Source organism: Diorhabda sublineata, chromosome 4 (assembly GCF_026230105.1).
Source record: "Diorhabda sublineata isolate icDioSubl1.1 chromosome 4, icDioSubl1.1, whole genome shotgun sequence".
NCBI lineage: Eukaryota > Metazoa > Arthropoda > Insecta > Coleoptera > Chrysomelidae > Diorhabda > Diorhabda sublineata.
In genome coordinates, this window is record NC_079477.1 from 7,674,408 (window position 1) to 7,702,039 (window position 27,632).

The 27,632-nt window shown below is 32.0% G+C and overlaps 1 protein-coding gene across 3 annotated transcripts; it reads right to left on the reverse strand.

Annotated features, from left to right (window-relative positions):
• On the reverse strand, positions 1–27,383 carry LOC130442472 (neurexin-4). 3 transcript variants are annotated; one of them, XM_056776618.1, is made up of 20 exons: positions 27,128–27,383; positions 26,743–26,847; positions 15,483–15,679; positions 14,755–14,896; positions 14,145–14,348; positions 13,855–14,021; positions 12,780–12,956; positions 12,541–12,702; positions 12,164–12,461; positions 11,834–11,994; positions 11,517–11,744; positions 11,276–11,386; positions 9,051–9,264; positions 8,175–8,432; positions 7,777–8,061; positions 7,395–7,712; positions 7,039–7,280; positions 6,798–6,966; positions 6,604–6,741; positions 1–4,781 (listed from the first exon to the last, which is right to left on the reverse strand). In XM_056776618.1, the coding sequence occupies exons 1-20, from the start codon at positions 27,183–27,185 to the stop codon at positions 4,591–4,593; spliced, it is 3,825 nt and encodes a 1,274-aa protein (XP_056632596.1). In that variant the 5' UTR covers positions 27,186–27,383; the 3' UTR covers positions 1–4,590. The 3 variants fall into 3 exon arrangements, with proteins under 3 accessions (XP_056632596.1, XP_056632594.1, XP_056632597.1); XM_056776616.1 differs by lacking the exon at positions 15,483–15,679 and adding an exon at positions 19,529–19,725 and having other exon boundaries at positions 27,128–27,381; XM_056776619.1 differs by lacking the exons at positions 26,743–26,847; positions 27,128–27,383 and adding an exon at positions 19,529–19,654.
• Positions 27,384–27,632: the final 249 nt, after the last annotated feature.

The window sequence follows — 27,632 nt, forward strand, 5'->3', positions numbered from 1 at the left end:
CTTTACAATAACACTTTATTTGTAAAAAAGTTTATATTATACATGAATATCTAAATTGTTTATCATATACTAAAATGGAGGTCAAAATATAAATGTAGCAAAACCTTTATTTCTTAGTTACATCAAACTAAATGCCGAAGGCACTTGTCTTACAAGAACACAAATTACAACTAGACGATTAATTTCATAAAAAAATATATAAAAAAATAAATAAAACTTAAAATGGACGGAAAATAATACTAGAAAGTAAGTTTACAAGGTATTCTATTTGCGTTTAAATAAATGTAGTTGCATTTAGGATTTATATGTTATTAGAAATGTGAACGATTTGAAAAATGATTATAGATTGTTATCATTAGACGTGGAGCTAATAGGGTATCCCATTCAGTAGTTCAAATTAGTTATTAATAGTTTTTTATTGGAATTTTATCGTTTGGATATTTTACATACAGTTTCGTTATTTTATCCATCGTTATTTCTGTTTACGCGATAAGCCATCGTCTGGCAGTCGCTCTGCTTGTTATAACCAGCCGTCGTCTGTTTAACGAACTTTTTTTCTTCAGCTGATACTTGTCGAACTGAAGAAGGCGCACAGTTTTATCAGAAAAATAATATTTCACACAATCCCCAAAAAGTATCCATATGTCTCAATTCATTCAAGGGGGATTGTTCTAAACGTACCGTGAGTGTAATCTAATTAACCGAATAAAAACTACCATTTAAAAAGGTGTTGTTCTATTTATTGTTGGTCGAGGAAACTAACAAGATTTTTGTGAACTAGAAATCAACCACACTACTATACAACCCTATTAAAATGGGGAAGCCAGACACAACATTTGGTATTTCGAGGAGTCTTTCGGAGTGTAGTGCCGTCGCAGAACGTGCTGCTGCTCAGTTGTCCATTATAAAGGAGTATAATCGTCTTGAGACAACTATTATATCAGACGAGCGGCAATCATAAAAAACAGTATTTTTTGAGTTACGTAACATAAACACATAAACATCTGTGGAAAGGTTAATTATTAAAATAGAAATTTTTAACGATTGAAGTTATTATTATTTCATAAACTATTTTTACTCTAAAAATATCACTGATATTAATGTATATTCATGTCAAGTAAGATGGATGGATGCTTTGCTAGAATACCTTGCATGATAAAGGCAATCACCATATTTGTTTTCTGTAAAAAAACCTACAAAAAATGAAATATAAAATAATAAAATTCTCAATCGCGTTTTAAGTAATAATTGAACAAAGTTGCGTCATGTTTACAGAGATTCTATATTATATTGATATCCAACAAGCCTTTCTCAGCACTAGCTATCTAAGATGATTAAGGCTTTATTATAAACTAATCTCATTGTATAACTAGTATGATGTGAAAAGCACAATGTAATCTAAAAACAATAAAATAAAAAATTTATCTTGAATAGATAAAAAATAAAAAATTTAGGTAAAATATACTCTATAATAATTGCATGCATAAAAAGTGAAACTTTTCACAGAAACTTGTCAAAAAATCAGTGTTAGATATCGACTTAATACAGATGTCCATATATAACTTTTTTTTAGTTTTATCTCAAAATTAGAAAAATAAAATTACCACTTTTCAGTTTCACTGGAGTTCTATTGATATTATTACCACATGTAATTTATTTAAAAAAAGTTGTATAAAAACATGTTTTAAACAAAATTATGAGTTAATTGAAATAGAACTAAGGTGATTAGAAATTTAGGGTGTCCTATTTAAACTAAGCCCACAATTTTTTTTGACTTTGACTTTCTTACTTTAATTTCCATATCAAAACAAAAAGTAAATATTTTACAAAAAGAATCTGAGCGAATTTCATATTTCACTGAGAAAAAAATATATCATTTTGTTTTCAAGTAGATGGCGCTTTGTCAAAAGCTTAATATAGAATGATAAAGATCTTTCATCAGTAAACTCGAGACAAATATATCACGTACATGCTAATATCCAGGATATTCATGACATCATAGACAGTCTTGCAAGCTGTGGTGTTACAACTACGTTAATCTAGATAGCATCTTACTCTGGAATATCTGAGAATAAACATGGGGATCCACCTGCAAAGAATATTTCAACAGCCATCTTTCTGTGACTGATAGGAGCTGACAATTAGTATAAGATATTCCATTGGCAACTGATAGATAAATTGCAACTTTAAATTAGATGAATCTCAATGATCTACTTCCTATGAGACACAGTTATTGCAGGCTTCATATTGGGCACTACTCGACTGAGTGTGGATATATAATGGAGGTTTGTGACTCTTCCAAATGTCAGTACTGCAAAATAACACTCACAATCATGCATATACTTACAAATTAAAAGAAATTTTAAATATTCCAGTCATACGCCACACAATTATTTGAAAGATATTAATGAGATATAACTTGATGTTAATAACTTTTAGGTGTCTTATTTAAATTGTAAGTTAATGATTCTAATACATGTCAATGATTTCAGTTGCCGAGAAGTTAATTCAAATAAAAAACATGAAAATGCAAGATAGGTTCAGAATTTAGAGTATATTATTAAAAATATTTTTTTTTATTTTTGACAAGTTTCCTTGAGGCGATAATATATGTATATAAAACAATGTTTACTACAGCATAGAAAAATTAATTTCTTTGAATACTTATAATAATAATAATTTTTAAATAAAAATTTCTACGCAAAAATTATAAGTATGGTATCAGTAAATTCCCAACGCCTACCCACCACTTTGAGCCCTTTAATGGTCTATATGCACATATTAGGTTTAAAATTGATTTTGAATGGTGTTGCGAGTTGAAGACTCAAAATAAAACTGTCCAAGAGTTTTTTTTATTCGAACCATCCTTGAAGACATAAATTAGAGACAATAAAAAGGCTTACACACATGGTCCAATGTCTAAATAGCTCTGAATTCTATACTGATAATAATAAAATCAGAATTCTCGAAGTTAATGGTTACCCAAGAGAGCTGGCTTCAACGCTTTAAATCCATGCACGGGATAAGGAAGCTAGACATACAAGGTGAAAGACTGTTAGCTGGTGTAGTATCTGATGAAAATTTTAAGAAGACATTTAATGAATTTTGCAATGCTGGTAGTTTTCAACACCAGAACATTTACAATGCGAACGCAACAGGTCTCAACTAGAAAAAGCTGCCAACCAAGTCCCTTGTTTCCAAAAGGAAACTGCAGCGCCTGGATACAAAGACCGCATTACAGCTATGGTTTACGCTTACTCTACTGGCGATCACAGACTCCCACTATTTATTATTGGGAAAGCAAAGCAGCCTACATAGCATAAGCAAGCCTGTTGTATACAAAATCAAGAAAATTCCTGGATGGAAACAGATATTTTTGGTGATTGGTTTGCGAACGTTTTTATCCCACATGCGAAAAACACCAAAAAAAACAGATTTAACCGGTAAAGTGCTCTTACTCATAGATAATGCACCAACTCACCTATCAGACGTTGTTTTGTGCTCAGATGGTGGCAAGTTCAATTTGTTGTTTCTTCCGCCAAAGGAGGCGTCAGTCCTACAACCAATGGACCAGAGTGGGATAGAAAAACTTAAACGTTTCTACTGAAATCAAATGCTGCTTCTAGATATGGAGAATGGTGAAGAGTCTGTGCTAAGCAGTTACAAAAAATTGAATTTAAAAGACGCCGTCTACATGGCAGCGAATGCTTGGATCTCTGTACGTGATAATCAGGTTCTTTCTGATGAAGAAATTATGAACAGATGAAGAACGATAATCGGGAAGTAGGAGAGGAAGGGGAGGACGGAGAAGACACTGTTTTAAACAACAATGTTCTTATTTGTTTATGTTGTATAGTTTGTCTCAGATACAGTGTGTCAAATTCCTTTATATATATTTATATATGTATAGATATTTATATTCTTACACTAACTGATGATTGTTTTACTTGTAATTTCACAATTTTTTGTTTACTTTTTTTATCTTCATCAACGTTTGAGTTGTTATATACAATATATTTTTAACCTTGATAAAGATCGAAACGTTGGCATTAAAAAAAACTCTTGGGCAGTTTTATTTTGAGTCCTCAATCCACAAAATCATTCGAAATGACATACTAGGAAGGACAATAATATCAAAAATGACATTAGAATCGAATATTTCTTTGTGTGCATAAAGAATGTAGTTTTAACAATAGTTCTCGTTATCACGTCAACTTAGTGGAATGTTATTCATATCTTACCTTTTTTTTGAAATAATTAACAAGCTGTGTTTCATTACATTTCATGTAGTTTATGACAGAATTTATCTTTGTTATTGACGATAACCTATGTCGTGGAAAAATAAATTTTTGTTAATATCCAGTACAGTATTTTACTAAAATACCGAATTTGACATTACAAAATTTATTTTAAAATATCTAATTGTCTCAATTAACTATTTTGAAAATAAAGGTATTTCAATTTTTTAGTAAAATCGCAGTACTTGATTGTACACTTAAAATTAATACAATAATTATATTACAGCAGTACTTGTACTATTTAGGCCAATTTTCAATTAAAAAAACAACTTCAGATGAACAACTAGTAGTACTAAATAAACCATTCTTTCTTCTTCTGAACGTGATGGCCGGTGGTACCGTGTACTACCGCAGTATCGGGATCTAATGCAGTATCAGCACCCGCGTCCTCTTGTGTTAAATACTCTCCTTTGTGTCTGTGCAAATACCTACCGATTACTATCAGAAGGATTACAAGAGCTATGAAGATTAATGCCAGAACACCTGAAGAAAAAACAAATATATTCATTTGGTGGTTTATACCCAAAAACTGATAACGAAATTTTTGATAATACGCTGTATAATACTGCTAAATATAAGATGAGTAGACAATATAAATTTTAATAGTGGTCATAAGGTTATCGTTAGTTTCAAAATTACAAAAACAAGTGATGGAATAATTTTAATTTGATGTCTCAATGCAACATGTAAGTAATATAAATCATTATATGTATTCAATTCTATTTCAAAATTTCATATGTTCATATAGTGTATAAAAAGTTTAATCGGTAGGAAGAAGAAACTGAATCCAAAAAAGCCGATTTATCATTGTTGACATATAATGATACATTTTATAGAGAAATGTTTGTAATATAAAAATTTGAAGTTGTTGTGTTTAATTTGTACCCAGCAAAAATGAAGTATTGTACGTCTAGAGACAGTAAAGTAAGTACCTACAATGTATTTGTCACGACCGAGAACGTCCAGCGGCCGTTTTCAACCACCATAACTCGTTGTGGATCTTCCAGAGCAACCACAACGCGACATGGCAATGCGCAGACGACCATGTCGCGTCCTATCCGTTAGAAACGTGACACAACATATTCTTAGCGTTTAAAACCTTCTGAGTACGTACCTCAAAGACAGGAAGTTTCAGGTGAAGGTTGCAAACGAGAAAGCAGATGGTAGTACCGCAAGGAACGGTACTATCATCGATGTTGTATAACATATACACAGCGAACTTCCCAAAAACGGAGAACACCATGACAGCGAAAAAATTAACTGCGAGAAAATCCAAGCCGTTCTCTACAAGAAAAGAAAGAACAAAAAAGGCCAAATACCTAGGCGTAACGTTGGATCATGATCTCACTTTCAACGAACACATAAAAAACAAAGTGAGACAGGCGAGATTAAGACTATGCGGATTAATCGGTAGAAAAAGCATGCTTAAGACGGAAACAAAATTCAGATTTATTAGAAGTATAAAAATACCGATTATGACATACGCCTCGGTGGAATGGGGACAAACATGCAAATCGAACAGGAAATAACACGTCCAACATAACATAACGCTGAAACAAGCACTAAATGTCTACTGGACAACAAGAAACGAAGAAATATACGAATAAACAGCGCCGCAAAAAGTATTGGAAATCATGTACGACAGAGCAGAAAAGCTATTCAAAGACTTGGCAACTCATCCCAACGAGGAATTAAGGGAACTCATCAGGTACAGCAGAAAAGATTACAGGAAACACGGAAAGCCGAGAAGACAACTGGATCAATAGGTTAAATTAGAACATAGATTTTACGAGTCAACCCACAAGACGTCCATAAAAAAATCTAAGAGTGTATAGCCAACAGGTTAACTCTTAACAAAAAGATAAGATTTTCTATAATCTCCCATAGAACTGAGGGGAGAAAGAGTGACGTGAATGAGGATGAGGACCTGTCCAAATGACAGGGGGTTGGTGGAATGTTCTTCAAACCCATCTGTGGATTTATCCGGGGGGATGCTTGGAGGGACGGGTTTTCTCGTCGGAAAAAAAATGACATAGAAGTCTAATTTAAAGAGAATTAAAAATAATTCTACAAAAATAGTACAGAAACAGAAAAGAGTTGGAAGGATAGTAGCACTCTCGAAGGAGACTATCTTGATGAAAGAATTTTGATAAAAGAGTTGTCCTAGGTCACTTACTCATTGATGGTTGCCATAATAAAGATATAAACTTTTTACATTCATTTTATTACACAATAACTCCTTTTCAATTGGCAAAATACAATGCGATTACTATATTTACAATTAATGAAACAATCGAACACTTACTTCCCAAAACAGCAGAATCCACTTGATTATATGCTCTCCTCAATTTATCTTCATCTAAAATCGGGGGTGGTCTTGTTTGTATGATATCAGGCGGATGAGTTATGGGTTCCACACCACAAAAATCTTCAGTTAAATTAGCTACAATTACAATAAATCTTAGTAGTGAAAATAGTAAATGTATATAAATTTCATACTTCCTAAAGATCTAACATTTCCAGGGCCTTGTTGTTGGAATAATAATTTTAACGGGAAAATATCATCAAACTCCACCCTAGAAATACAACCGATGAACCCTTCTGTTATTGATTCGTTTTTCCCAATGTATAAATATTGGATATTGTTAAACTGAGCATCTGCAGAAGCCTACAAGAAATAAATAATATTTAAATGAAATATCTTTCTTGGTATTATATATTTGTGAAATCTATAATTTACCTTTATGTTAAAATGGAATTCTTTTGGTTCATATCCATCAACTTGCATAACCAGTGTAGCTCCTCCATTTTTTCTGGAAACTGTTAAATCGTGATATTGGCCTAATCCAAAATGTTTATCTGGATAAATTACTTCTTGCCGTTCAAAACCAAAATCAAAGATTATTCGTAAATGTCCAGAATTAGATACCATTATTGTCATATATTCGCCGGTTATATTTGACTTTAAGCCCAAAAGAAAACCTATAATACAAAACCCAACATTAAAAATTAGGAAGGTCTTTGTTGTATTACAAATCATTAAAAATGTTTTAATGTTTCAATTCAATTGATTTATGATAAAAATGGTAACTATACCTTTGGGATTAGTAGTAGTAAATCCAACTCTGATATGTTCTGCTATTGTGCTTCTGAATGATCCTTCAAAATCGTACTTAATCATAGAACTCTGCCTCATATTAACACCAATTTCATCAGCACAAATCGGTCCTTTAAATGCAGTCCAACGGCAATCACATACATAACTATCATATTTTTCGTGACACGTACCATTGTTCAAACAAGGACTACTCAAGCATTTGCCCATACAACCTTCGACTATACCATAAAGACCCATTCTAGCATATTGACCAAGATCAATGTGGAGACCGTTGATCAAAAGTGCACGAATACAACCTAATAAAAGTTAAATTAATGAATAGAAACGTCAACCAACATGTTAAAAAAAAATAGAATTTACCTGTGAATCCATCTCTATAATCAGTAGAAGCACCAATAACAAGTTCAGAAGTCAAATGTAGTGCTCTTACAGGTCCCGGTGGTTCTCTAACTTCCGCCTTAAGAGCACCGTCTATTACAAGCATCGCTTCCTTTCTATTACGTTCTACTGATACCGAATGCCATTCGTCGTCATTTAATCTGTAAGAAACTTCTCTTATAACAGCTATTGGGCCAGATCCAGCTTGATATTGGAATTGTAATTGATTTCCTCCAACTATACTAAGTTTTATATAATCCGTTGGACCTAAAATCAAACAGAATTAGGCAATAATTAACTGATAAAACAATAGTCTAAATAAATTGTAGCCCAGTGTTGAAAAAATCATATCAGTTGGTATTGAAAATATTATATTATACCTGTGGAATGGAAAAGTACAGCATTTGCGGAAGCAGTCCTAAATTCAAAGTAAATATCCCCACTGTGGCCCATGTCAAACGTGGGTAAGTTAATAGTTGCGTCAGCTACTCGGAATGTGACAACGTTGCTAAATAGATCATCGCCTTCACAAATTAATGGACCTAAAGTGTAACGACCTTGTTTCTCATCTAAGGCGCTACCTGTATCCCCGAACCGTAATTGTTTAACAGGCAGTGTATCTTTATCTGTCAAATCACCTAAAAATAGATAATACATAGAAATTTCTCAACCAATTTATCAAAAAATTCTCCTATATTACTATAACTTTAATCATCAAAAAATTCTCCTATATTACTATAACTTTAATCATCAAAAAATTCTCCTATATTACCATAACTTTAATCATCAAAACTTCTTTCTATATTAGTTATTGTTTGGTAAGAGACGCAGACAGCCCCTTCTATTTCTGCCTTACCTGCCTCTATCCATCTCCGCAGAGGCTGTCTTGCAAACAAACCGTTAAAAGACGTGATAGTAACAACTTTGACAACACTAATAATGGGCTCTGGGCTCATTGGTGGATTTGCCGATCCCAATAAGGGGAGCGCACTCCAGCAGAAGCCTAGACATTCACAGTGAATACCTCGGCTTGGAAGACAGTAGTATATATCTCAAACGAGAAAGATTATTATGGGGTAATCTTAGGCCAAGCCATTGATCCCGAAGCTATCTGTGTAACAGGTGGCTCCATTATTTAGTATAGGTCATAAAAACTATTTATTCGTTAGAATTAATTCATTCATTAAAAACATGTGCGAAAATCATGATAGTTTTGGATTATATTAGTATAAAAAAAATGGAAATAAAGTTTGTACCTGCATCAACTTGCCAAACATCAAAATTCATTTCAGTGTCACAATTACACCATTTTGTCGCATCCGAACAAGTACTTAAAATACCACATTCGCATTTTCTAGAACCTGGTAAACCGCCTCCCCAGTAATCCATTTTCTGATTCTGTCTGGATACCCACCAAGAGAAAGGCGAGAAAGCGTTTTCTTCAGATGGTGAATTCATTAAACGAGCACCCTAATGAATAAAAAAGTTATTATTACCTTACCTAACAGTTTTTTTATAAAAAAATTTTTATTAGGAAATGAAATAATTGAATAAATAAAAATTAGAAATTTTAAATAGGATACAGAAAAAGAATGGTCGATAGGTGAAAGGCAAGTCCCATCAAATAAAAAGGATAGTTATTTTTGTTTTTGGAATTTAATTTTTTTTAATTGCAAATACAAGGATTTTCAAGTAGGTTTTTAGATTTAGCTTAGTTAAAATTTTAATTCAATGAGATATCGTAACCATAGATCAACAGGGTGTCACCTAGCCTATGTAACCAACATATAGAGAAATATGGGGAATCGCGAGCAATCGCACTGGACATGTCGAAAGCTTTTGACAAGGTTCTAAATAAATTAAGACCTTACAGTTTGTCATCTTCACTTATCGACTAGCTTAGTAGCTTCCTCAAAGACCGATCTATCCATGTCGCTATAGATGGTCACCCCTCAAAAAGGTTTAAGATCAACGCTGGTGTTCCCCAGGAATCCATCTTGTCACTGACTCTTTCTACTGAACATCAAATATGTACTCGAAAAAACTGCAAATCCGATCTATAGCTTTAACGACGATAGCACACTGATGTCGTCGTTCAAATTAACCGCCCCAATAAACCAATCACCACCATCAATACCGATATTGAAAACATTCTGGAATGGAGTGGAAGCAATCTGATTGCGTTTAATCCAGTAAAGACCCAGACTGCTGTTGATACAAAAAAGTTGGCACTGCAGCTCAGGATTTGGTCCTGTCTGGACATAAAATATCACTATATCCGCGAATTCGCTTGTTGGGCGTTGAGGTTGGAAGCAACATGTTCTGGCATAGTCACTTGGCCGAATTAGCTACGACAGCTTTATGAAAACTTGGGAGCCCCCTTAAAGACCAAAAAGCTATACACTCAACAACAGCTTCTAATCCTCTAAAAGGCCCAGATTATTTGGAGTTTTGGTCGCAGATTCGGAGCTCGGTTCCCAAGTTAGAGAGCAATTCGACTTTTAGGTGATCCAGAGTTGACCAGAAACTTCGACAGCTTAGGGCATAGAAGAGAGATCTCTGATCTGTTTTTGTTTCACCGATACTACCACGGCAAATGCTCTTCCGAGCTATTCAATATAATCTCAGTATCTGCAAGACCTACACGACAGGCAGACGTGGCTCATGAACACCGAGTTCGCCTGCAGAGGCCAATTGGAGGACCTCGGAAGAGTTGGCAGAAGAAGCAATCAGTCTTCTAAATGTACACAATTGGAAGGGTAGCTCTGAACAGGAAAAACTGAGGAAGAAAACTTAAGGAGGTAAAGGCCCACAGCGAGCTGTAGAACAATAGAAGAAGTTAATATAATTAATAAAAAAAAGTTCTTCAATTTCTTAGACCTTTTGATATATTAATGCATCTAAATGTTCTTGATTTTAGGTCTCTTCTGTTTCAAAATTAGTTTTTTTTTTGAATAGTTTTTAAAAGAAAGATAAATTTTGACGTTTCGACTTTTCTTTAAGTCTTTATCAAAATATGATATTGACACTGACAATTTGTTTATTTATTATAAATCATTGTCAGTGTCAATATCATATTTTGATAAAGATTTAAAGAAAAGTCGAAACATCAAAATTTATCTTTCTTTTAAAAACTTTCAAAAAAGACTAATTTTGAAACAGAAGAGACATAAAATCAAGAACATTTAGATGCATTAATAAAAAAATATTTATACAAGACGATCCAAAATTATTCAAGAGGTTTATTTCTCTTTGTAAACATTTTTCGGCTAAAACCGGTTTTGTAATATGACGTGAGATCTGGATTCAATATAATAATAAATAAAATTGGTGGGTAGATTAAAGTTTCTCTCCAATTATATTCTCTTGTTAATTATTTGGTCAAAGAAGCTTTGATTCAGCGATGCTTAGACAATCGTGCAAAGATTATTTCCTTTACGCAAAAAATCACTGACCTAGACTATTATCGATTTTGTCTTACCTTGCAAGCATACTGAATATGTTGTCGACACGATATACTTCTGTTTATCAAGGCTGCTATTTGGTCATCATTTGCTTCATAATGAATGTCTTGTATAAAACTTCCTGGTTCCTATTAGTTATATATAAATATATATGTGATCAGTTTGAGAATATACAAGTGTTTAGTGATAATTTCATGTTATTTAAAAGTAATATTAAGCTGCTTGATTTCAATACTGTTAAATTTAATCAAGTATTACCTGAAATCCATCAACAGGTGTCGTTTCTTCATTACTATGATGTAGAACAGTACCAACCCGACCATCTGAATAAAATTCGCACGTAACTGGAAAAGGAGCCAATGGTCCACTACCATCGACATCAATTTTTATTTCAGCACGTTGACCTACCGATTGTACGTTTTTGTAAGCTACACATGAAAGAGAATTGATAGAACTGTGGCAGACTGCTCCCCCGTAACCTGTATCCTAGAATGCAAAAAAAATTTCATTATTTTCATCTTATAGTATATTGAAAGTACTTGTTTTAGGTTAACTAATAATCTTTAAAGTCTCACCTTGCAAATACAGAAGAATTCCATGGAATTTTGCTTACAAATTCCACCGTGTTGACATGGATTTGGGTTACATCTGTCCGTCATGTGACAGGAGTCAAATACCACTTCTTCTCCACAACAATATTCTTCTTGAGTCCAATCGGTGGGAAGTTTACTATTACCTATATTATGAATCAGGAAAAAAATTATGACGATTTTATTACAATCAATGTAATTGAAAATATATGATTCAAAATATACTAAATACTTTAAATTTACAAACTTTTCTTGTTCCCAAAGGTTACATAGAAATTGTCAAAAAACATTTAAATATCGTATTAATGCACTTACCATCTATTCTTATATTTCTCATGCATCCCACAAAACCTGGGAAAATATAATTAGTATATCCTAACGCAGCACTAACTCCACCAGCTATAAAATACAATCCTCCTGTGACAATTCTTAGAACACGGGTTGTAATCATTGGTCTGTAATCTACGCTAAATACAATTTTATTGGTTGATATAGTGAGAACTACAGTATGCCATCTGCCATCATTAAACTGTTCAGCAAAATTGTCGAATATCACCTTGGGATTATTCGGTGATACTAGTTCTACCTTCAATTTACCAGCATCTAAATATATCTAAGAAGAAAAAATCCATCATACAGTAACCGAAGAATTACTTTAAACATTTCATTAAATTTTCAAAATATTCACTTACAGCTACATAACCACTTGTAGAGAAAGAATGATAGAGCATAAGTCCATTATCTTCATATGTTCTAAAGGCAAAAGAAGAATTCATGGAAGACATTCCTTCGTAACCTTTTAATTTCGCAAAAGAGTGTGGTGTTTTAAAAGTTACTGGAACAATTTGTGGCTCCTAAAATATGAACAAATATATATAACATTCGTTCTATTAATTAATAAGACTCGATTCCAATTTAAACATATACTCACTGGACAATTGTACAGAACATTAATTTTTTCGTATTTAAAACTTTCACCATAACTGTAGGCTTCTTTAACTTCTTTGAAGATATTTGTTGAATTCAAGTGTAAGTTCTCCATGCACCCTGTGTAATTTTGTATAACTACTAGACCTTCTTGCACATTAGAGACTCCACCAATGTAAAACTAAAATTTGTATCATAATATATTAGTTTGTGGTACTACTAAATACCTCGAGGAACAATATCTCAAAGGTACAAATACTAGATTGTTTATGTGCAACCAGGGCGAAAACAGTCTCTAAATAAGACCAAACCTAGGACTTGCCGTAGAATAATGAACAAAATTTAGCTTTGAGGAAAAAATTTCCTTAATACTAAGCTGTACAAATAAGTACAATACAAGAAATGAACAGAAATGCCATTGAATGGTGTATGTACGGATCTAAAGCAGCAGACAAAACTGGAATAGGAGAAGTGTATGGGCCCAGAACCAAACAGCCTAAAAGCCTAGGCAACACACCAAGCATTTTCAATCAGAAATTTATGAAATTGAAAAATGTGTCCAATTCAATCTAGAAGGGTACTATCACAAACTGGAGATCATCATCCTGTCCGATAGCCAAGCAGTCATTAGAGCTCTAGGCTCCAATATCATAAAATCCAAACTCGTTTGAGATTGCTTAATAACGAGCTAGACAAAAAAAATAAAGTTATCTTACAATGGATTCCGGGACACACCAGAGTGAAGGGAAATATCTACATTCTCTCCAAATGTCAAAAACTACAGAACTCCAGGGCACTACACCTGGGAGCTTATGGAATAGAAGACGAAGATCTTTGGCAGCTATAACAATCCCACTATCTAAAAGGAGTGGCATTTACAAATCATCTGTAAAGAGTTCCTAGTATCGCAGCAAGAAAGGGGGACACAATAGAAGCTTTGGGTCGCGTTGTATACGATACCCCAACATCCATCCATACATACAAACAACAAAGATTTTGTTTTTTCTTCTATGCTCTAGCAGATAACCAAGAAACTTCTTGAATTCCCTAGGCTACTGTCATTTTACAAATATACTTACCCCTCTATTGAGATTTAACCTTTGAAACTCTCCTTTAATCTTTGTGTTTACAACCACTCTATCGACAGAAAATAAAATGTCTCTTCTATTCCTTGAAATCACCACATCGTGCCAAATATTATCATCCAATAAACTTCCAACTGAGAGGCTTGTAACAACACCAGAACCTAAAGAGATTTGTTGTTTTAAATAATTAACTTATTTTCAAGTTCAAGTAAAAATTCTACTTAATTAGTTTATTATATACAACTTAACCCACTCATAATGGCTTGATATGAGAAATTACTTACCTAAATCGATATTTAACAGCATTCTATTATCTCTAAGTTGTAGGGCTATATAATCTCCTTGAGTTCCTCTACTATATAAAAGGACACCATTTGGTGAGGTAGTTTTAAATCGGAATTTAATGCTTTCTTTAAGAGCTGATACTTGTTCCCTGAATAAATCATATTTTACTAACGAACTACCATTGAAATACATGTTTTCAGCCTCTGAAATTGAACAAAATACAAATAAATAATTAAAAACTATATATAAAAAATAATTTCCTAATTACATATGTTTTAAGTTGGATTTTTCGATTAGTTGAATGTACTGAGAGTAGGGTGGGCCAAAAAAAAACTTTCACTTTTTTACCTACTACGAAATTGTTGCCCAAGATGACGAAAAAAAATATACACCTTATATATAAGGGAGAATTACACCTCGAAAAACAGAATTTCGTAAAAAAGAAATATGACATTGATACTAATCTAGGTCTAAAACGAAACTAGATTTACAGTGGAATTTTTCTAGATAACTTTTTCACATCAGTTATGAACAGCTATGGTAAAAAAAATATTCAATACAAATTCTTAAAATTTTAATCAGAAGATGGTTTAACACTTAATAACCTACCATATTCACAGCCAAATAATTCGACCCTAAGAGATATTCTGTCCCTCCATCTGGTGGGGTTTATTCTAATCCATTGGGCAATTATCGGTACTTCAAATTCATTTTTGTGAACCGTTTCACCATCCACGTTACCTTGAAACATCTAAAACATACTGTGGTGTTTGCTTGGTGCACACAAATAACAAAAATATTTGTACATAAACATTATGATAAATAAAAAGAATGATTAGTGCCGGTTATATAAAATTATAATTTTTGAAAATGTAATTATCTATATCAACTACCGAAGCTTATTGAAAAATTTTAAAAACTCCTTCCCATAGATAAAACTAGCCTTTTTTTTCTAGATTCAAGGTTTATGAGAACTAGAAATGTAAATATACCTTAATTATAAAAAAAACAAGCTATTTTAGTTTTAATTAAATACATGGAAAGTATTTTATGAATTATTTTTATTATTTATTCTTATAAAAAAAACAGTTGTAGAAACACTTCAAAATTTATAACTTTATCATTGGTACAAAACGGTGTTATTTACAGGAAAAAGTAAAGTTAAAATAATGATAAAAAATGAAAGCAAGCAAATAGTAATGACCATCCAAGGCAGATAAGGTAATGGGAAGATATTATGTAAACGATGTTCTATTTTTGTAAAAATTTAAAAAATCACATTACACTAACTGCATTGAATAATCATATCGCCAGAAAAAATTTTTGTTAATATCCACCTCAGTCTCTCCCTCAGAATCATGGAAAGTCTTCCAACCTTCGCCATCATCTGAATACTCAATAATATACTCAGTGACAAATTCGTGCGATTCGCCACGTCCTTGAGTAGCTATGGATCTGATGTCGTGTCTGTATCCCAAATCGAGGGTTAATTTTTCAAAATAAGTACTGTGTTTTGGACTCCAAGCCGATCCACCTTTTTCCAAAAATCCAAAGAAGGGAGAGAAAAGTGTTAGAGTTACGGTTATAATTGATTGTTTTGAGTTTAATTATTTGGAAAATATTGAAAACAATACAATGGTCATACCAAAAAATAAATTAATCATAATGAAGACAATTTCTGGTATAAAAATTGATGCATGTCATAGAAAAAAACGTATCTTCCCAACATTTTCAGTATTTGAAAGTAGTAGGAAAATGGGGAGCTTTAAATGATACATGAAAATTTTTCAGCTAAACAATATCAATATTATCTAAAAACAAGTTCAGTTGTTGTAGCATATTTTGGCACAATTATTGTAAAGATTCATTTTATGATTTTTGATTCACTAACGTACAGGTTGTCAAACATAAAGTGAGCCATATATTTTTCTCCACACTGTAAGAGTTATCAAAAAAATTTAATTTCAAAAGTTCTTTGTATTTAAAGGAATTTTTAGATTATTGATTTTTGGATTACACAGGATTTTTAATTATTAGATTAACAGAATTTGACAAAATCTCTTGATTACAACGCCTACCTGGCGGCCATAGAGTGAGATAATTTAGCGCCCGTTAAATCAACCCACCCCACTACCCTAGTTTCCAGATCTATATGTAAGACCGTGGATTCAGATCAAAATGACGTCTTTTGACAGCTAACAGTGTTGTTGGGAGTTGTTTATTGCAATATTGGAATTTCAGGTGAAGGGGTTGATCGTATGTTAAACATGTTTAGTTAATCTTCAATTTCTTATTATGAGCATTTCATATCTGGAGAGTCGTTGAATGTTGAATGGTTTTATTTTGAGTTAGGTAGAGCCGAATTATTTCACATGTTAGATTTGAGCCCTATACAGATTTAGATATTCTTTTATGAAGATATAGAGGCAGTATCTTTTGCAAAGCAATCATTTTCATTGCCTGTGATCCCTATGTGGTAAAGTATCGAAGTGAAAGTAAAATGAAAATATGAAAAAGTAGTAGAAATGTGTTATCAGATGTGTCTTGAATTAGATGGGGTAAATATGAGAAGAACAGTTTCCTAGTAATAATATAGGCAAAACCAGAGAGAGAATCTAAATTATGAATAATGCCAATTTATCAAAGTCTTACGGGCCTGTATCCAACTATCAACTAGGTAAGTCTTATGAACTTAATCGAATTAACTAGATATCAAATCTTAATCAAACTGAAACTTTGTATATTTAGGGAACTTTTTATGAACCTATGATATTCGTAATGTTTTATATTAATATAGAAATTATGATATATGGAATCATTTGAAATATGACGAACTAACTGATATTATTTTATTCGAAATTATTTAAAACGCACAGTTGATTGTGGTCTTGTTGGTATTAAGATAGAAGACGAATATGTCACTGATAATATGCATCAATTTTTATGATAGCTTGGTTTAATAAATTATTTATTTATTTCTCTGATTAAATTGAAGAAAATATTAAATAATAGCTACACAATGCTTTGCAAATTGTGAAAAGTATAAGGGCTGAAATTAAATTACACCAACAGAATATAATAAATTTATTTCAAATATGATTAACTTCAATGTACCGTGATCTAACTAACCCAAAATTTACTTATTAATACATGCAGGTCAAAAGCTAAAGATATTGTGTTAATGCAGAAAGGTCATGCATAAAATGTTATAAACAAAAATTTACATTAAAGATAGTAGGCACTGAAAAACCGTAACAGTATATTGAATAATAATAAATTTTCCATTGCATCTTGGATGAAAAGTTAGTTTGTCAATAGGTGAAAACGCTTTTATATATATGATTTTTTTATACAGATACATATAGGCTGTATTCAAAGAACGATTTTTTTGTAAATTATAATCTTTTATTAAATTATCAAGATTTGAAAAAGCAGCAATATATAAAATATTTCGATTTCTAAAAAGTTTACAATGAAAATATCGAACAAATGTTTTCTCAAATAATTCAGACCAATTGCATAAATCGATAAGAAGGATACAGGGTGCACTATTACTCGAAAACTTCTTCGAACTGCTGTTTCTGTAATTTGGTTGCAATTTGGTCACATACCATTAAATAAGTAGATTGTTTGAGCAATCGTTTTAGCTTTAAAGCCGCTTTGCAGTTGATTCCTAAAAAAAATATTTTGTGTGCAACTCACTCCGCATCTCATTGTTCTAACCAGCGTTGGATTAAGAAGTAGTGGGGCATGGAGCTAAAATCGATCCGGGGCCCACCGAAGGAAATCAAAATCAGCTGAATGTAAAAATATATAAATACTTAAATGTAATATATTAAACTTAAATAAAAATAAATTATACGTCAAAATAAATTAAAATCTTATTTCATCATCAACCATATTAAAGTTTCTATTTAAAAAACTTTTTTCTCGATTTAGTTGTGGCAAAATTTTCAATTCACAGTCTTGATAATAAATCCAATATTGGTTTCAAAATAAATGATCAAGATAGTCACTCTGCGGGGCCCCTACCTGCTCGGAGCTTGTGGCTTCAGTCCCCATAGATCCGTTCTAAATCCGACGCTGGTTTTAACTATATATACGTAGCCTCCTCCCAAAAGGAATCTCTTTTTCTGGAGGTTTTTTGACCTACTTTTTAATGTATTAGCATAAATTCTTCGACGTACCTAAGCCTTTTGATGAAATGTGCAGGACATTCGTAAAGTAGATCCTCTATTATCTATATAATTTAATCGCAATCTCCGTATTTGCATTTCCCTACCATGTCTATCGTTTTAAGGTAGTATTTGACAGCCCACCAATTGAAAGTCATTTTTTGACATCTCAAGAAGTACTCAGACTTCTTAGCTGATGTAGTTATGAATCTTTTGGATTGTCCTAGGCCTGGAATGTTGTCCAGTAAGACTCAATCTGATCCTTCAGCCATCCATTCAGTTTGTTGTAGATGTGATATCCATGAGACCACAGTAGGGCTGTGGTACAGGGATTTATACTTGCTCTTTGCATTGTATACCCGGGTGGCCTAGTAGCCACATTAGGGTCATTTTGTTTTTGTTAGCTACTGCTTTTATAGTTTGTAGCTAGGTTGGACGTGCATTCAATAGCCTTCAAGTCCGCTTGGATATTGGAGAGAATCTAAATGTGAGTGAGGTTTCTATTCAAACATTCCTGAGCAAAAATCCCCAATCAAACTCGTTGCGCTAACTTCAAATCAGAGAAATACATTTTGAGCTTAAGGAAGATCTTTATTGACGCATGATTGGTAGTCATTGATTACCACTTCGAATGGAATGTTTGTGTCTACAATGCTATACATTTTAGCCATTGGTTTTTCATGAGAACATCATAAAGATTTTAATGCTTGATTGAAATGAACACCTGTTCCTAATAAAAATCAGAAATAATTCATTTAAACACAGTTAATGACAGAAATATCTACTTCATTTTGGCAGAAATAATTTCTTAATAACCTTATATTTGTAATGACAGATTTTGAAAAATTGGAAAGATACACATGGTGTACAGTTTGAAGAAATATTAAATATTTTTTATACAATAATTATTTTGGGGTAGTGGTACTTGTATACTTATAGTAGACTTATTTGAGAAAAGCTTTGAATCAACATTGATTTTTGTTTGTTTAACAGAAATAGAAATATTAGCAAGTTACGTTATGATCATGATCATACTATATAACGGACAGATGGATATTCTTCGTAAATTTTCAGTGCTTAAGGAAAAATAAGAAATGTTCCCATAAGAATAAACGACAACACTGATATTATTAGATTCCAAAAAAATCAGTTCTTCAATTTTAGCCTATTGTATTCAAAACTATTTTTTTTTGAATTTTTATTATTACCATAGTATCTCCCCCTGGTTCCTTGTAATCGGCATAATCTAAACCGTTGGATCCATAACTGATTCGATATTCCATAACATATTCGTTGCTATGTGGTCTTCCTTGTGTCCATATCCTGGTTATGTTCATCACTTGTCCCAAGTCAAAGACGAGGTATTGATCAAAGTCACTTTCCTGGGCACTCCAGGCATTGCCACCTTCATTTTTAAAACGTTTTATGTTGTTTTTTATGTATTAACGTTCACACTACCATCCGAAAGTTTGAAAATTCGTGCTTATTGCTTACATGCTTATTAACAAAACCATTGTGTACCATATACGATAAAAATTGGGAATAAAATTGAGTTTTATATTTAAAATCTTCTCTAAAAACAAGTAATCGGAAAAATTTAGATGGAGAAATGTCGGTTGAGACCATATTCATAACAAATATAAGGAAAAACTCTTTGTTAACTGAAGTGACGCGTGGTTGAAGGAGAAAGGCACATGTAGTGGTTACCCCAAAGTAGAACAACGAGCGACAGTGCGACGTGGTCGCAGAACGATGACGAGGCCTACAGAAAGATTGGTCCTATGTAAAATTAAGTTGCAGCTCGCAAAAACATTTCGCGTGTTACTAAGAAAACAACGACAATATAAGCTTACTTATAATACATTTATATTTACTTATAATATATTTAATATACTGCAGAAAACCGAATAATAAAAACAAATTGAGGGAGACGGGCAGTACTACTAGAGCAAGCAGTGTATATGGTACTGACACAACCTTGCCATGTTTTTCATAGTTTGCGTCTTAATCTAACTTAATCTATTTAAAATGTTTTGTTACATTCCAACTCCTATGTAGGCTAAGACCATACTTTAAGTATTTGTTTTATGCTCAGTAAATATTACTTTTAAATACCTTTAAACTTCGGGGAAACGATGAAAATACACAAATAATGCACAAACAATAATAAAATTCCTGCAGAAAGTTTTTAAGGTATTTTGGGTCTGTCGCAGAAAGACCAAGAACATTCTGCTTTGGGGGTGGTTACCAGGAAACATGATCGTAATGTCATGATTTGGAGGTCGTAGCAACAGGAAAATATTTCAAAAAATAAGGAATAGATGAAATTTTTTGAGACAATCATTAAGTGGTTGAAAAATCAAAATATTTTAAAAAATGAATTAATGTAATAAGAGAAAATAACAAAGGAAAAGTTAAATTTTAATATTTTTTTGTTTATTGCGATATCAATAAAAATAAATTCATTTTATTTTGTGCTTCCAAACTTTTTGACAGTAGTGCAAATGTATAGTATTCATCAATTAAAGTTGGTAGTTTAATTGTATAATATAGTAAAATAGTTTGCAATTTTGCTGCAAGATAATTACGGCTCCGTAACTACCGCATCTTCATAGATATACATATATAACCAATTATTTTTTAATTTCTTACTTCTTTATCAAATGCAGACAGCTGAAAAGTTCATTTACCATTTTTGATTGGTTTTCGTAAATGAGTAAATAATAATTCTAATCGCATAAAAAATATAAAAATGGCTCTAAGAACAAACTGACTATACTATTTCCATATAAGTTGATTTCTATTTGTCTAGTATTTTAATTTGGCAAATGTTACAGATTTAACTAATACCTTTGAGATGGTAGTTTCAGTTATTTTCTGTTCTTAACCTACAGAACTTTTCCTTAGAAATAAGAGGTTGAATCTAAAATTTTTGTTATTGTATACAAAAAAATGCTCAGGATTCTATAAATACACAAACGAAGGTGGTCCCAGAAGTACATGGCCCAAAAAAGAAAACACAAAATTTTTGGAAAAAATATATTTATGTTTCAACGTAATCTTCTTTTAGCTCCATACACTTTTCCCGGCGATCAATAAGTTCGATACCCTTTGTATTATAAAAACCGTCAAGCTCCTCAAAATAGCCGTTACCTGCCAAAATCAACTCTTCATTGTTGAAAAATTTTTGACCACAGAGCCATATTTTCAAGTCTTGGAACAGAAAATAATCCGAGGGGGCTAAATCTAGCGAATAGGATGTATGAGATAGCAACTGAAGCTCCAATTCTTTATTTTTGACCATTGCAATAACGGATTTGTGGGCTGGTGCATTGCTTGATGAAACAACACTTTTTTCTTAGTCAAATGAGGCCGTTTTCGCTGGATTTCTTCGATAAAACGTTGAAATAAGTTAGTATAATACTCGCCGTTGATAGTTTTTCCTTATTCAAGATAGTGAATGAAAATTATCCAACACGTATCACAAAAAACTGATGCCATGACCTTGTTTTTGCTTTCTTTGGAGTCGTTTCTCACTTTACAGTCCATTGTCGAGTGTGAAGTGATGGACTCACGTTTCATCCATAGTTATGGAACGCCGCAAAAATTTGGCTTATTTCTGTGATACATTGCCAAAGAATCGATGGAAACATTTTCACGACGCTGTTTTTGTTCCAATGTGCGATAACGCGGACCCATCTTGCGTATACCTCATGTCAAAATTTTCAATGAATATGCGATGTACTGCACTTTTTGAAATGCCTGCTAGCTCCCGCACTGTCAGTAGACGATCATCCAGTACCGCTTTGTGAATTTTCTTCAAAATTTGTGGAGTCATCTCATTTGGTTGACCACTGCGATGCTGGTCTCCGCAGGTCGTACGGCCTCGTTCAAACTTTGCTATCCATCGAAGGAACAGTCTCGCCCAGAGTAAAATCTTGCGGTAATTTTCAAGCTTCTACCTCCACTCTAGGTCAGGCCAGGTACCTCTGGAACCATCCTCAAAGAAACTCATTAATGACAGTTCCCCAAAGCTTAAAAATGCAATAGTATACTCTATATTATTTAGATATATATTCATATTTTAATTAAACTGCATAAAAAAATGAGCCGATTAATGGTATCTATTTATGTGAAAAATATCCTTTATCAGCCCTAATTTTGATTTAACCTCCTACAGCTATATTTATTTTTTTATAAATATTTAAACACATTTTGCCAATAGTTTTTGTATCAAATAAAGTAATACATATTTATAAGGGCACCCCTTAAAATGTCGATGCTTAGCTGTGTATTATATTTCAGAGTATAACCACCCATCGATAATCCATTCAGGATATGCCATGAGTGGTAGGATCAGATAACCTATATTGTTGTAGTTCAGTTACCTTCGGAAATGCAATGTTGCCAAGTAACTTTTCATATGTATATCATGGAGCCTAATAACACTGAATGAAGTAACACTGTATTTTGTTCATGTATACACAAATTTTTAGATTATATTTTAGTTTTTTCGAATATAACGGTTTCATTTTTTTCAATAACATCTTTAAAGGAGGATTTCTTTATTTTTCTTTTAGTATTGATCAAACTTAATATTGATACAGCATAAGATATACTACAGAAAATCATGCAAATCTATAAATAAGTACCTTCCCAGGAATTTTCAGTAACCCCAAAAATTTCCAACAAAATGAAAAATCTTTTCTACACAGTCAATTATCTTCTTAATATTTTATTTTGTTATAAACTTTGTTGTGGTGGAATTCTTCCAGATTACTAACTCCTGATAAGGCCTGGAAAATCAATGAACACAAAAATGTTTCGTGCACATTTAAAATACAGTGTCACACTACTGGGTGGTACAACGACATAGAGGCATTTAAACTGCTTTTAGCAAACATACACAATTTAATATGGTGATCTAATATCTTTGTGGATTGAATAAAATGAAATTTGTAACATTAACTTAACAATATGAAGTTTCAAATTTTTGAAATATTCAACTTCCTTTAAGCGCATAATAAAAACTTCATCTCCAGTTTTTCGTACATAGAAAATATTGTAATTTTGAGCTGTCATACAAGTTTTTTTCGAATATTTCGCATACCGCACATCGTACGATAAAAATAGTCGAGATAATTTCTATAGATAATCATTTTTGCCATCATTTGTATTTGAAACCTTTTTGTGTATAACACATAGGTTTTTAATTATACTTTAGGAGCTGTAACGCTGTTTATGTCAAGTGAACGCAAAATATCAAAGAGATTATAATAATGTAGATTCAATCATGCGCCTATAATTTGTAGTATATATATCGGGTCTTTGGGAATTTCTCGCTCTTAACATTCCAACAGTATTGAGGTATAAATTCTAACAGTTTTTACACCTCATAACGATAATTATTATTATTATGCACTACTTAGCTTAGAGCTGGTATTATTTACCTATCCCGGATACCAAGTATCAAAAGGATTAGGTTCACATAATGAACTGGCCACTGTGTGGCAATCATTCAATATTACAGCCTTCTGTTTATTGGCGAAGGTGTTTTTTGGTAATCCCAGTTTGGTGATTTCGACAAGGATTGAATTGACTCTTCTATTAACCACCACGATGTCAGTTTTATTATACGTCAGATGTCTATCGGTGATAACGGATCATAGTAGAGTCTAAAATTGCCATTTGCGGCTGGCACTTGTAATACCGTGTATACGTATTGAGAAGACCGAACTTGTTGGCCAGTTTCTGGTGGATGATGTTGCACACTTGGTTATGCCGGTATAGATAGTCAGTATTAGCTAACATACTACAAGCAGATGTTATATGTTGAATGATCTTTGATGTTTGTTGGCACTTTCTCCATTTGTCGGATCCTCAATAACATTTTTCCTTTATTTATTCGTATATATAACTTGATCCTGGATAGCCATCATGAAGCCTTCGGAAACGGAAAATCCGTTCTCTAGAACCATATATAAAAAGTACCTGGCGTTTTTCTTTTATACAAAAAAAACCAACAATTGATAAACTAATTACCAATTCCCGCAGTACAGTACTTCTTGATGTTTTGATAGTCACATTTTGCAATTATTTGTCTTAGTATGATGATATTGAAGAAACTCTCCTGATGTCATTAATTGAATATTAAATAAAAATCTCAACAGAAAATTTATCTTGCTGAACATCTTAAAGTTGAATGCCATAACTTCAAGTAGGTTTTATGAAAGCTTAAATGGATTACATATCATTTACAATCTGATTTTCACTTGTAAAAATAGTTCTCACATACAATTTTAACAATTTTAGGTTAGTGAAAAGGAAATGCTTTTCAATTTTGTATATTGAATTTGAGATCGTCTCAAAGGCTTGGCTAATTTCTAGGAGAGTACTGTTTGCTTCCCATTACCATATATGTTGTGCATTTTTTGAGAAATCTAATAGTTTCAAAGCATCATTTTGGGAAAAAAAATTTGTTTCAGTTTTCCTTTCCTCGTCAAAGCATTAATTTTTGTAAAAAAAGTAGAAATGATGCTCTTTTAAACTAAACGCGACATATGACCACTAAAACTAACTATGTACATAACAATTCCTATTTAAGTTAATTATAAATCATTTAATTTTTTATTGATATATTTGATTGATTGCAAGGAAAAAGAAAAAAAGAAAAAGATCAAAGTATTTTATTCAAAAGTCACACACGCTTATTTAGCTATAGATTCCCTTTAATCACCATTATTTGTCAAGTTTTTTGAAATAACCCTCACAAAAAGCTTCATCAACATCACCAAGTGGAATGCAATTCTTAACCAGTTCTTCAAATGTAATAAATTTAAAAGTTCCATCATCTACTACATGTTCAGGTTTATTTGAAGCCACAGAAACACAGTGGTTCTCATCCAATAAAGTTTCTTGAAAACTCCAATTCATTTTTTCTTCTTTTACATACAGCTCAGTATTATTTACTACTTTGTTTTCAAGGAGGTGTTCTGTGTTTATTCTGAAACTTATTTCTTGGAGATTTACTGATATTCCAGCCCCGATGGCTTTAACATAGCTTTCTTTTAGAGCCCAATGCCTAAAAATGACAATAAAAGTAGTCCCCCAAAAAACTTGAGAATAAATTGATGGTGAAATTTGATAGTAACTGAACTGATGATGTATTTCAGAAGAATACAAGATTCAAATTTAAGATTAAAACTCCTAATAATTGTCCATTGAAGTTACCATGAGTATTTTCAATAAAACATAGAACAAACTTTATAATGCAAAATTATGAAAAATTACAGTGATGATTTTTTATGGAATTTCTTTTAGATTAATAAGATTCTTGGGCTATTTAAGAAGTTTTAGATTGAGGGTTACTATTATTAATTATAGCCCATCAAGTTTTAACTTTTTTGAATCAATCTTTATATTGGCACAAACCATTTTGCTTTAATTCATCTGAATAAAGGTAGAATGAGTATTTTGGGTTTGAGACAGTACTCACCTACAAAACATCATAATCTGTTCCCTTTCCCCTCCTGCACACCTTATATTAACCCATTCTTCTGCAGAAAATTGTCTATTCATTATTCTAAAAAACTCTCCAAGAGATTTCCCACCAGAATATTCAAACTTCATGACATCAACCCCCAATAGCAAATGTTCTGCACTCTCACCCACACACACAGTGTAATTTCCATGATGAGATATATTAAAACATAAATTGGCCACGTTGGTTTCGAGCAGAGGTTTTCCTTTATTATCACGTATAAATTTGATTGAATTATAGCTTTGATTAGAAGCCTCCGTTACATATTTTCTCAACATTAAATCACCAATTAGTGAGTATTTCAAATCTTTTTTAAAAACAAATTTATTCAAGCGATCTTTTTGATCATTTTGTATACATGAAGAAGCTAGTCGAATTTCTGATATAGTAGGGTTCCACTTAGATATATTAAAAGCCCAACGAACACTTTTGTTACTCATTTTAAAAAGAAAAATGTATTTGCACTATAAAATGTTTATTCACTTATCTTGATCTTTCAGTTGACACCTGTATGAAAAGGAAATATATTGTATATACGACAGTTAATTTTACTTGTATAGAAATACATATAGATGAGTAAAAACACTGACAAACCAAACTTTGTTTTAAAATAAATATATTAGCATGCAACATTTGATACTTATGACTAAAGCATATCTTACCTGAAGCTTTTTTGTACTTTTCTTATATGAAAACATCTAAATATTTAAATTCCCAATTAAATTAGTACACACAGCTGCAGTCTTAAGCAAGTTAAGTTTGTTAACATATATGGCAAATTCAATTACTACAGTTACACTTTTCAGCTTTAATTCAATCCACAAATAATTCATAACACAAAAATCTAAACTTAATTAACAAACCACAAATTTAGTGACTCACCATATAAAACTGCATTTTTTGGGCCCCTCTCATTCATAGATGATGTTGCAGTCACTACAGCCCTTGTGAATAAAGGTATATTACATTCATAATCACTGTAGTATTCTGAAACAAATCATAAAATTATTAATTAATAACAATTATATCATGAGTCATATTTAAGGTTTGTCTATATCACAATCTTAAACCTTAATTACATAAAAAAAAAGAATTAATGTCTGAATAGGTAATTTTGAAATATGGGTTAGCTGTGTTTCATTTTATATTAACATAAAAGTCTCTATTTTAAACTTTCTATTAAGTTATGCTCGTTAACTAGGCGGGGTTGTTTAAACCATGAAATTTTTGATACAACTTATTAAGAAAAGATATTAAGTATTCTTACCTGCTAAAACTAATTTTGCATAAATTAACGAAAATAAACAAATATTTAGGAGCACCATCTCCGATTCATATCACTTTCTAAACAGCGGATTCTTTAAAGACCTGTCCATCAACTAACAGAATTCACCATGTTTGATATTTATTGTCATCAAATCCTGCGTTTATGACACAACTTCTGTCAACATGACTAATGTCAACATACTTTTTGTTTATACCAAATTGAAATTAACAAAGCCGTTTAATGATTTCTTCAAATAACATCTTCACTCTATGTGAACGTAAAGTTTAGTTTTGATATGAAAAAAATGCAGATGTTGTTTTAACATTCAATTGATGTATAGACCACACTAATTTCAGCTAAGTGTATTACGTGTTGTCACCGCTGTAGGTGGTAACACACATTAAATGATTCATATTTTCATCAAAAGACGTATTTTATAATAATTAAATAATGATAGTAGCATAACATGCAGTTTTGAATTTTATTTATATTATTTTAATTGCTA